The sequence below is a fragment of the Stenella coeruleoalba genome, assembly GCF_951394435.1.
Source record: "Stenella coeruleoalba genome assembly, chromosome: 20".
NCBI lineage: Eukaryota > Metazoa > Chordata > Mammalia > Artiodactyla > Delphinidae > Stenella > Stenella coeruleoalba.
This window is the reverse complement of record NC_137166.1, coordinates 27126150-27138387: the sequence shown is the minus strand read 5'-3', so window position 1 is coordinate 27138387 and position 12238 is coordinate 27126150. Positions and strand designations below refer to the sequence as shown.

Below are 12238 nucleotides of genomic sequence, written 5' to 3'. Positions count from 1 at the left end.
CCAGATGACCTGGGGAAGGGGGTGGAACCAGCCCCACGGAACCTGAGTCTGCAACCGGGTGATCCTGGTCTTGTTCATCCGTGTGGGGTGCAGACTTAGTAGGTTTCCGGCAGATTTGGGTTAAAGTTAACAGAGGATTTTTTCAAAGATCAGGTGGGGGGCAGGCTCAGGACACCTGGGGTTAAGACACGCGGGTCCAGTCCCATTTCCACCAATGGCTGCCTGGGACACAAACGTCATTGTCGTGGTCCCCATTATGGTCTCTTCTTTCAGTTCCAGTGATGTATTGTCACCCCCACTCTGCCCAACAACCCAGTGAGGTAGGTACTGTTACAGCCTCTTTCTTGATTTGGGAGCCACAGTTAAGAGAGGTCACAGAAGAGTGAGGAAGAGGGAGGAGCCAATAGTGAAATGCAGGTCTGTGTCCTTGACCACTGAGCCAAATGCTGCCCACATGGAGCCTCAGTTTTCTCATCTGTAAAATGGTCTGTCTGCCTCAAAGGGCAGGTGGAGCACCACCGTGTCCTGAGGCCTGTGGAAGTTTGCGAGGCCAGGGCTCAGTGTCCAGACATCCTCACTCCCCTAGGCTCTGTCCCCACCATCCCTGAAGTTCTCAGGATTAGGGGTGGGAGTGACAAATAATCAAATTGTGCTGGGGATCTTAGCAGTAAGGAAAAGCTCAGAGGACACAGAGTCTAGGACACAGCCTTAGCGAGCTCTGGCCCCAGTTTTCACTCAGGTACGTTACATTTGAGCCAAATGCTCGCTGGGCAGTAACCTAGAGAGCTGTGTTCCCAGTGAGGGAGGTGGCAGGAGGGGCTGGCTGGGAGTATGGTTTCCCCAGGCCTCTTGGGGTCCGGGGGGGGGGGGCCTCAGTGCAATTCCCCTGGGGCCTTTGAAATACATCATCAGGCTCTGACAAAGTGGCCCTAAGATGCACAGAATGGGTTTTGCCTGAGGATGGGATGGGGCAGGGGGACGAGTTGAGAGGGACAGGAGGAGGGTTTGCCCCTGTACCCTGGCTGCCCCCAGCCTGAAAGCATCCTGGACATTCTTATGCAACCCCACCACACGCCTACCTCCTGAGCTGGCGGCCACGGCCTCCTCCTGCAGCTCCTGCAAAAGATAAAGAGGAAATCGAAGCTGTGACCATCAAGCCCTGTCCTAGCCCTAGTCCAGCCCAGCCCCTGTGGGGGGACCTACCCTCAGGATGGGCCCCAAGACTAGCCCTTTGGTCATACCCTCCAACTCACCTTCTGGGGCGTCCAGTGCACATAGGAGCCCCAGGCCCCAACACCTGGACCTGTCACATATAATGAGGGGAGATTCTCGGGCAGCCCTCTGCGCGTGGGGACAAAGCAACGGAAGCAGCCACCATGGCACTCTCCATCCAGCACCGCACTTCACAGCGTAGAACTGTATACAGCACTCCAGGGAAGGGTTTTTAGCCCCATTTTACAGAAGTGGCCACTGAGGCCCAGAGTGGGGAGGTGACTTGCCCAGGGTCACACAGCCACGTGAGGACTGGAGTCTAAGCCCACTGCTTCCCACCCATGGCCGTACCACCCGGGGCCCCTCCTGACACCATCTGACCCCTGCTACAAGCAGGGCCTCACAGCACGCACCACCCTGCTCACTTCTGTCCCATGGGCATCTCATGGGCCAAACCCCGCCCCTGTAAGCAAAGGGGACAAGGCCCAGCCCCTTCCGCCGACTCCAGTCCAGGCCTCTGAGGTAGCCCGGCCGCCAGCCTGGTGCTGTTCCGTACCTGGTGCGAGGCGCTCTGGCGCTCGGCTCCACCTACTCCACTCTGGTCCTCGCCTCCCTGCGCCACCAGACAGCTATCCAGCAGGACACTGTGACTGCGAGGGGGCAGAGGGAAGGGCTGGGGTTAGGGGTGTTAAATGTTTCCTGAACTGTGCTGAGTGCCAGGCTCTGTGCCAGGAGCTGGGGCACAAAGACGCCTAAGGATAGGTCCTCGCCCTCTTGAAGCTCCCAGCACAGGCAGGTGGCAGATCTCACATCCTGCTAACAAGTTCCCAGTCTGAGTCACACTCTGGAGCAAGTAGCTATGAAGGGCACAGCACAATTCTGCCTAGGAAGGAGGGCTTCCCAGAGGAGGTGGCCTGCGAGCTGGGCATAGGTAGGGAATAGTGTCCAGGAAAGGGGAACAGCAAGTGCAAAGAAAATCACGGAGGACGCTTTTGAGGAGCTGTCCTTTAGGGGCTGACCAAAGGGCATTGTAGAGTGTTCAAAATCTATGCCCAGCATTTCCCCTCTGAGAGTCTCCAGGCAACCTTGGGGATATAGGCAGAGCAGGGAGTATGAGAACGGTGAGGCACAGAGAGGTCAAGTGCCCTGGCCAAAATCACACAGCAAATGGTCCCACATCACACAAACCTTGGACACAGACCCTGGTTTTTTCCATGCCATGAGATCAGAGCCACACTGCAACTGTTGAAGGTTTCAGCGGTCCCTGGCCCAGGCAGAGGCATACATGAGTGACGGGGGCCGGGGTGAGACTACAGGAAGGAGAGAAGAACCTGTGCCCATCTGAGTCAGCAACCCCACTCTGCTTGGAATGGGAGTCCCGTGGCCAGATCTGCTGATTTTCAAGAGGAGCCTGAACTACACATTTTAAAGGGGGGACCTCCCCATCTCTAGATGCTGATAATTAATCCAAATGAATAGATCTATGTTAACATCTGTATTATCTATATTAATATCTATATTAATATGTCAATATCCGAAAGAGCCTGTCTCCAGACTAAATTGGGCCCTGAGATGCCTGTGTGCAATCTCTGGGCTAAAATGATGACTTGGGACCAAGGGCTAATGTGATTTCTGTGGTTAGACTAGATTCTGCTTCCTAACGGCCTCACCCCATGCCATGGACCACTGTTGCCAAGGGGCTCATGGAGGATGCCCTTTGGCATCCGCTGCCCAGAAAACCTGAATTCCCCATCCTTTACCCAGAGGGCCAAGTCTCAGCCCTCCTGAGGTGGGTGAGGAGACGGGGATGGAATTACAGCCCAGTCGGTTTGGAGCCAGCAGCCTGGGAGCAGGAATCAGCCAGCAATCATATTGTCACAGCAGCTCCCAAGGGCTGTGTGCCAGGCGCCGGGCCAAGCACATGGAACGCACAGCGTCTCACCAAATCCTCACCCAGATAAACCCGAGAGCCCCGCTATGACGGATCCTATTTGAGCTCAGAAATCGGAGGCTCAGAGAGGTCAGATGGCCTGTCCGAGGTCACACAGCCTGTACCAGGTGAACCTGGATAAAAGATGGGTGTCTCTGACTCTAGCACCAAGTCTTTAATTCTCCACTGCCTGCCTCTGAGTGTCTGCACAGCCCCAGGTGACGTGGAGGAGTGAGGCGAGTGTTTGGAGGATTCAAGCACCTAACTCACTTTATTTCTCTCCATTGCATATGTATTTCCATTGTGAGGGGCCTGAAGTGTCAGTCACACTCTCTACCCTGCCCAGGAAGACACAGCTTTTCTTAAAGAAAAGGGCATATTATGACTTCCACAGGGCCTGGGCACTTCAGCCTTCACGGGCCCCTTCCTCCATAAATATATTTTTAAAATTCCATTTTGTGACTGCATTCATATGAAGATTAATATGTTAATATTGTATATTAAAATATTCTCTTCCAACTAAAAGTTCATTTTTTGGTCTGATTTTGAAAGAAATTAAAATGTTCTTGGGGGCCTCTCAAAGTATTGCAGGAACCGTGCCTTCCACACCTGACAGAGAAGTCGGCCCTTCCTGGAAGGGTGGGATGGGCTTGTGATGCGAGGGGCAGACTGGGTTCTCCTTCCCTGGAACAGATGCAGGGGCCTCCTCGGTTCTCAGAGTGCAAAGGCCCAGGAAATGAACTTCCCACAGTCCCAGTCAGAGGCTTCCTGGCGTCTTGCTCATTCTAGAATCCGGCCTGGAAAGCAAGTCCCCGGGAAGCCTCCGTTTGCTTATCTGTCAAATGGGTAGGACTCATCCAGCCTGTACTGCACAGACTGGCTTATTTGAATGAGGTCAGAAGGGCCAGTGAGAAGCTCATGGAAAAGTCAAAAAACCTCCCCATGTCCGGTGTCATCTGGGTTCTCCGTCTCTAAACACTGGTAAGCAGCTTTCCTTGTCTGTAGTACTAGGTGTCCGCTTAGGAGCCCAGCCTGACCTGGGACAGAATCCCAGCTCTGTGCTTGCTGGCAGGACACCCGTGGATGTGTGGGCTGTTATCTCTGAGCCTCAGTTCTCTCATCTGTGAAATGGGATTAGCAGTAGGAGCCTTAGCACCACGTCTGGCACGGAAAACAAGTGCTAATCAGGTGACAGCTGTTATTATGACTGTTCTTGTCATTATTATTATAAATCCCAGAGGAGGCGGCCTTCTGCAGGTCTGTGAACCACCCACAGAGATTGCGGAACATTTTGCACAAACATCTCCAGCTACGGAGACACGTAACAAGCCTTACGGTGGGCCTGTCAGCCCCACCAGGGGCTGTTTGGGGACCCATGTACCCCCAAATCATGTTGCCCCTGGTTGGCAGGTTGCCTGGTGCCTGCTGAGGCCCCCTCTTGACCAGCCCAGATGCAGCGGGCCATCAACTTCTGGAAAGTTCCCAAGTTCCAGGGATTTCCAAGTAGAGGATCAGACAGACTGGCTGAGGCGGGCATCCCAGAGGTCCTGGCTCTCCGAGTTAAAGGTGTGGGGAGTAGCCGCAACGGCCAGTCCACTGTCCTCCCCCAAGTCACAAAACAGGCTGTGCCCCCAAGTTAAGGTCCTCACTGTTGCCTTCAGCAGACTCGTCACCCGGTCCCCCAGCCCCGAAAGAAGGAAGGAGGGGAGCCCTTAGGGAGAAGCAGCCACCTACTTGGGTCTCTCTGTCTCTGCTGACAAGGACGCCCGTGGTGCAGGAGTTCAGCTGGGGGCGATGACATTCATTCCAAGCCCCAGGTCGGTGCATGCCAGAGGAGGATTGGGGGAGCCCGAGCCCGGCCCCGAGCCCGTGAGGCCAGCTCTGGAGCCAGTGTGGCTCGGGTGGCAGATGAGCCACCAATCCTTCCTGCTTCTAATCAGATTGAGGGAATGTGCGGGGGGAACTCTGCGGAAATGGCCCCAGGGAGGCCAGGTGGGGCCCAAAAGGCTTCCGTTGCTATGAAAAGCTGAGCTGTTGCCAACAGAGACCAGGTCGCTAGGCGACCATCTGCCCGTTACCAGGGCTTGTGCGTTGTCGTCAGTAACCCCTGTGCCTCCGCAAAGCTGGCAAAAGCATCCTTCCCCAGCCAGTGACAGCCCAGCCCACCTGTCCCACGCCTGACACCCTCTGGCCTTGGCCCTGGGATCACTGGCTCTGTCACCACAGGGCCCTTGTCCCTACCTGGGGCCCCGGGCCCCAAAGTGCCCTGAGTTTGAAGCTCTGGGTGAACATTGTATGAGCCTGTGTGTGCCTGCAGTGTTTGTCGGTAACTGTATGTATGCACTTGTGTCTAGTGTGGATAAGTGCAAGTGTGTACACGTGTGCCCGTGTGTGTTGCTTGTGCATGTGTCAGGCCGTGTAAGTGCCCTGCCTACACATAAGTGTGCACATAACCCAGCATGTGTGGCTGTGTTTGTGTGCAGGTGTGTATGTGCGGTGCAGATATGTGTGTCTGTGTGTACTGTGCAGAGAACACGTGTGTAGTTAGTGTGTGTGCCTGTGTGTGTGCACGTTGGCTCACTGGCTTTCAAGTGGTATTTTAGCTCAGGAGCTGTGACATATAAAGGGATTTGCAGACCTATGTGTTGGGCATACGGGTTTGGTGGCAGAACAGCTCAGAGCTCTGCAGTCTACACAGAGGCAGGTGAAAGCAGGGGGCAAACAGAACTGCACTAATGCAGCCAGGCAGCATCTAAGGTCTTCATTTAGGGGAGGGGCAGTTACCTGTTAATGAGAGGATCCTGGCTCTGGAGAGGCCTGGAGGGTAGAATTAGGACTGGGTTACAGAAGCCATAGTTTTGGCAGAAGAAATAATTTCCTAACTCAGAGGTGCATATGGATGAAATGGATGGCCTTTGAGAGGTTGTGAGCTCCCTGTCACTGGAGGCAATCAAGTAGCTGTGTGCCCTCCTGCTGAGGATAGAAAGATTATAGGTGAACTGGGCAAGCGCGGACTCAAAGTAGATGACACTAAGCAGGCTTCTAGCCCCCAAATCCTGTGTGGCCTCATGGTTTAACTCTTTCCTGACTGGGACTAAAAGTGACCCTCAGTAGGGATGAGAAGATGGGTGACTTTTGATGGAGCACTTACACCACACCACACACTCCTACCGCATCCATTCTCACAGCCAGCCCTCTGACCACTCAGGAGGGGCTGTTATCAACCCCGTTTTAGAGATGTGGAGGCAGAAGCTCTGTGCCCACCTGCCACTTGCCCAGGTCACTCTGCTGAGAGAAGAAAAGCTTGTGCTCCCAACACTTGTGATGATACCTCGCCTCAGGCCATGGCCAAAGGGGCAGGGAGGAAGTGTATGGGCCGGGGGTACCACAGAGGGCAGAGAATAATACAAGGGGGATGGAGCAAGGGGACAGGTTAAATCATCTGGCCTGATCTGTGGTACAACGGCCACCACACTGCTCCTCCTGCCTCGGTCTCTGCACAGTGCAGCTGCCAGCCTGTCACTTCCCTGCTCACAAACCTTCCACGGCTCCCCACTGCTCCCGGGAAATCAAGTTCAAGGCCTTCACGATCTGGCCCCACCACCTCCGAAGGATCATCTCCCACCCCTTCCACGAGCTACACTGTCACTCTTCCTGGGACATGCGGGCTGCTCGCGAGGCAGCAGTTCACTCCCTCCTCCTTGAGACACTTTCCAACTGGGCCTCCAGGCCTCACACCCTTCTCATTTCCCTCACCCCCCATGGGTGCCTCCCCGTCCTTGGTCCTTTCTGGTTCCTCCCCATCTCCCTGACCTCTGATCTGGCATTTTGGCCTCTCCTCCATCTACACTCACTCCCCGGGCATCTCCTACAACCCCACTTTCATTCCGTCTGTGAGATCAGACGCCCATCTTTACATCTCTGGTCCAGCCTCTCATCCCCTAACTCCACTCAGGCATCCAGCCATCTGCTCATCACCTCCACGTGCATCCACCTCTCCCTCTGCCCTTCTGTCCAGCCCACGTTGCTCAGAATCACCTCCCTCTTAGTGGTTTCTTTTCTTATTATTCAAATATATTTGACATATAACATTTTATAAGGTGTACAACATGCTGACTGATACATTTGTATATTATGATACGGTTGCCATTGTAGCGATAATGACCATTCTATCACATCCCCTAATTACCATTTCTTTTTAGTGGTGGGAATAATTAAGATCTAGTTCTTGGCAAGCTTGATTGTAACTTTTAGCGTTTTCTGAGCTCCATTTTTAAGCTCTTACTGTAACTGAATTCTTTGGTGTGTTTTGATGTTGAAATTTTTATGGATGTGGATACAGAATCAACCATTATGGAAGATAGAGCAGAATCCAGGGCAGCCTTAAGGGGCATCAAAGGCAGCCACTGGGGACCGACTGTTGGGGAGGGTGTGAGGGACGGAGACAGCTCTGCGCCTTGGCTCTGTTAGTCACACGGGAGAGCTGGGCGCCCACTGCATGGGTCAGCGGATCCTTCCATGCATTCAGCCAACACTGATTTGGTGCCTACTGTGCTAGGCACTGTTCTGGGCTCTGGAGACACGGCAGTGAAGGCAACAGACAAAAATCCCCACCCCGGGGCTTCCCAGGTGGCGCAGTGGTTGAGAGTCCGCCTGCCGATGCAGGGGACGCGGGTTTGTGCCCCGGTCCGGGAAGATCCCACATGCCGCGGAGCGGCTGGGCCCGTGAGCCATGGCCGCTGAGCCTGCGCGTCCGGAGCCTGTGCTCCGCAACGGGAGGGGCCACAACAGTGAGAGGCCCGTGTACCGCAAAAAAAAAAAAAATCCCCACCCCGTGGAGGTGCATTCTACCTCTGTACGTGTGAGTGTGGGTGGCGTGGAGGTGGTCGCTGAGTATTAGGTACTGTGAATCTCAAGGTCATTATGAGCACAGTGGGGTCCCCCAGCACCGCCTCAGCCTTTCTGGTCAGTGTCCAGCGGAAGTGGGCACGGAAGAAAGGGAGGAGCTTCCGTGAGTGGCAGAAAGCACCCTGACCCCAGAAGCCCTGGCAGTCCCTCCCCGGGCCATCCCTCAGCCAGGGGCACGGGTCCTTACTCAGGTTCCTCCTCCTCTCCGTCCTCCTCCTCCTCGTCTTCTTTCTCCTCTTGAATCTGAGGCAGCTCCCTGAGTTGAGGTCAAAGGCAGGAGGTCAGGTCGCCTGTAGCTGTACCCCGAATCCACCTCCTGACCCCTATTTTCAGTACGATGGACTGTGACCCGCCCCCCAGAGACCAGACCTTAACTCCCCGCCCAAGACTTTACCTGGGGAGCCCTGCCTGAGCAGCCCCGGCTTCTCTCTAGCAACAGAGCTCCCTCACTGCATCAGGAGCTGGTCCCAGCACCCAGCTGTCCTGGTGCCGACCCTAGGTCGGCCTCTGGTCCTCCCTGGACCTCAGTTTCCCCATCTTTGCAACGGAGGCCATAGGCCTGAGGACCTGAGGCCTCCTGGCTTGGGCAGCCATCACCCAGCTCACAGGTGGGAACTAAGATGGTTCAGCCCCTGTGGAGGGTGGCCCAGACATCACTACCATGGTTACACATTCCCTTCCCCGAGGACCTTGCAACTCCCTTCTGGAAATGTGTCCTGCAGGGGGTACACACATGCACATGCAAGGACATGTGGACAAGAGTGCTTGTCGCAGAATTGTTTATAATAATAAAATTTTGGAATCAGCCTAAAGGCCATCAAGGTTAAATACATTCTGGCATATCCATAGGATGGAATACTATGCAGTTGTAAAAAAAAAATGAGGATGATCTCCACGTACTAAATGTGGAAAGATCTTAAGGTACGCTGTTGAATGAATGTAGCAAGGTGCAGGTAGGTCAGTGCATGCGATATGCTATCTTTTGTACAAAAAAATGAAGGGAATCCATGCTCATATATGCTCAGATGGGCCCTGGAAAGGTACAGAAGATGCTGGCAGCCACTGTGCCCGTGGGGAGAGGGATGCGTGTCTGGCGGGAGGGAAAGGGAGGAAGAGGCAGACTTGGGGCCCGCTCTACGCCCTTTTATACCTTTGGGATTCTGTACCGTGTGCCTGTTATCTTCCCAAGCACTGTTGTTTTTTAGGGCTTTCTCTGGCTCCCACCTGGGCATCTGCTCCACCTCCTCGCTCTCCTCTTCATCAGCTGGAGCTGCCTCTGAGCCCCGTGGGCTGCTGACCTCCTGGTACTCATACTCCTCCCAGTGAGGGTCAACATCTTCTAGGATGAGACTGGGCTCCTCGTGCTCTCCCGGGAGGATGCTGACTACAGGGGACACAGGGTGAGGGGGAGAGTGGGCCTGGGCCTCTCGCATCACCTTGGTCATCACCAGCTACACGCCAGCTCTCAGCCAAGCAGCAGAAAGGGCACCGCTATCAGTGGGACCGTTGACAGCCAGGTCAGTGCTAAAGTGATGGGCGGAAGCCCCCCACGATCACTCATCCTGTCTCCCTCCATTAGTTTTCCCTCTCTTTTTCCCCTTGAGACAGAGCTTCAGTTACAGTTAGTCTTGTTTCTCACTGGAGCCTCCTTCTTGGAGGTTTGTGCAGAAGCAGAAACTATGCTTCCACCACAGTATTGCAGGTGATGCCAAGAGACCCAGGCTCGAAGTCCATCCTGCCACATCCAAGTGCAGTGGCCTGGGATGTCCCGAGGGATGCAGACAAAGCTTGCCCACCACCTGTTCTCTAGATGCCGCCCCCTGGTGACAGCGTACTACATGCCCATCATCTCAGAACCTCCTTCCGGGAGTCTAGGAAGACTTCCTCCTGGACTAGAGGCTCCAACCTCCAAGGGAACTGAACTTGACTTTCTCGTGGAGGTGGTCTCACTTTCAACCTTTCTCCACGTACCCTGGTCCCTGGCAATGAAAACACTGTGGGGCTGTGACCTTGGCAGAAGTGGGTGCAGGGGAGTCTCATCAGGAGCCTTAAGCCCACCCCAAGACAGGAGAAAGGTGGAGATTGCCTGGTAGCAGGGGTTCCCAAAAAGCTCCAGCAGTCTTGGTGGCCTTCAGGCCAGGCATGAGTTACTAACGGCGACTTTAAATGGAAGCTAGCCTCAAGTCTCATCCTTTGACTTTGGAAGTTATTGTTCATGGTGTAGACTAATAATATTAATAATAGTAATGGTAATAATAACAACACCAGCTACATTTATTGAGCATTTACTATATGCCAGGCCCTGTGCTAAGTGATTTACATGGACTAACTCAATCAGTCCTCACATCAACCTTTTGAAGTGGGAATAACTATTACCCTCATTTTATTTTCCCTCTTTTATATCTTATTCCCCATTTTACAGGTGAGCACGCTGAGATGCAGGTTAATACCTTCTTTTACGGGGTTCTCCCCACGTGCCAGGCATGAGGCTGTCTGCTTTCCAAGAGTCATCTCACTCCCCACTCCTGCCTCCTGGCTTCCAGGTACCGATGTCATCCAGCCTCACAGAGGACGCTACTGCCTGGCCTCCAGAGGAGCCTCCCACATGCTTCCTGAACTACGGTCCTGGCTCCCCCATCCCTACAAGCAGCCCTGGGGTTTGACCAGGGAGGATCCTCCAACTGTGGCCCTGAATCCATTGGTGGGACATACATGTCATAGGTATGTGTCGTTCTATGTTGCCACCCAGTAATGTTGCAGTGTCTTCATCCTGATCAGCCGCTGAGGGTTCAGGTTCCTGCCTGACATCCAGGTGACATCCAGGGGACAGAATATCCCCTGGCCTGTGAGCTCACGAGCTTCCACGGCAACGTTGCCGGGTAAGAACACTACTCTCCTCCATTTTATCGACCAGAGAGGATGAGTGACTTGTCCAAGGCCACACAGGATGCTGGAAGCAGTGCCAGGTCCCCTGACTCATTGCCCTGGTGCCATCCCAAGTGACAAACACGCCCCAGGAGCGCCTCCCTGCCATTGGCGGCCACTGCATAATGGGCGCTGGAGGCTGTCCTTACTTGCATCCTTGCTTTCCCTTGCATTAACCCTTTCTTTTTAGGTACTAATTAGCGAGTAGGCATTTTAGAAACACTTCCTCCTTTCATCTTTGTGCCACGCCTGTCCCCATTTTACAGCCAAAGAAGAGGATGGTGCCGGAGGGTACCAGCCAGGAAGGGCAGGCAGGGGATACCGCTCCCTGGGCAGGGCCCTTCCTCCCGTGGAGCTCCCAGCCCTCTCTGCAGGCATCTGACTCACAGCTCTCCCGGCTTTTCCAGGGTCCACCCAGGTCACAGATGGGGCTACGATGCACCACAGGTGCTCAAACTCACATGGAAACTGCTGTTACATCCAGGGCTTAAACTTCCCCCTGGAGCCCCTCACGGGCACACCAGCTCTCGCACAGCATCCTCTCTGCCAGCCTAGCATGGCCCTCAGGGCAGCTGAATAGGGCTCTGACCCCGGCAGTGCATACCAATAGCCCCATATGGGGAGGAAGCTGCTGTTTCTAGGAGCAGCAGGCAGGAAACCCAGGAGCATGGATTCTAGGCCAAGGCCCCCGCCCGGTCCCTGGGCTGCTGGCAAAGCCCAGGCCTTGACTCGAAACCCCCATCCTCCCTGGCAGGCCTAGGTCGTGATACCCACTCCCTCTGCCTCTCCCCGGTCCAGAACCACATCTTCTCCCATCTGACCCCCAAAGCACTAACTTCTCACTAACTGGTATTTCTCAAAGCACGGTCCTTGCCACTACCCCATCATGAGAATCATCTGGGGAGGTGGGTGCTTCTTGAAAATGCAGATTATCAGGCTCCCACACTCTTCAAATTGAAAGGTCTGGGCATGGGACATCCTTCACAGCTCCCCCCAGATGTGGCCTCAAGTTCAAGAACCCTTGTGTCCATTGCGTTCTCTGCCTCCAATGCTTGCTCAGCCAGGGAGTAATCTTGGTCAAGTCACTGCCCTGCTCAACCACCTTCAATGGCTCCCCACTGCCTACAGCCTCGTCCCCCAACATCAGGCCCCAACTCTTCTAGTTTTACCTTCTGCCTCAAGGACTCTGGGCTCCAGATTAGCTGCAGTGCCCACACTCTCACCTCCTGGCACATGTTCATTTTATTACGTCTACCAGCTTGC

General features: G+C 54.4%; 1 protein-coding gene across 1 annotated transcript in view; it reads right to left on the bottom strand.

Annotated features, from left to right (window-relative positions):
- The window catches only part of CNGB1 (cyclic nucleotide gated channel subunit beta 1), a gene marked incomplete at its 3' end in the record, with an annotated part of 79108 nt that overhangs the window by 31934 nt on the left and 34936 nt on the right, over positions 1-12238 (bottom strand). Inside the window, exons 13-17 of the mRNA XM_079906482.1 lie at positions 9275-9434; positions 8238-8306; positions 5927-5959; positions 1769-1862; positions 1080-1116 (exon numbers count right to left, since the gene is read on the bottom strand). Coding sequence (XP_079762608.1) covers positions 1080-1116; positions 1769-1862; positions 5927-5959; positions 8238-8306; positions 9275-9434 — 393 coding nt within the window. The remainder of the gene's footprint in view (positions 1-1079; positions 1117-1768; positions 1863-5926; positions 5960-8237; positions 8307-9274; positions 9435-12238) is intronic.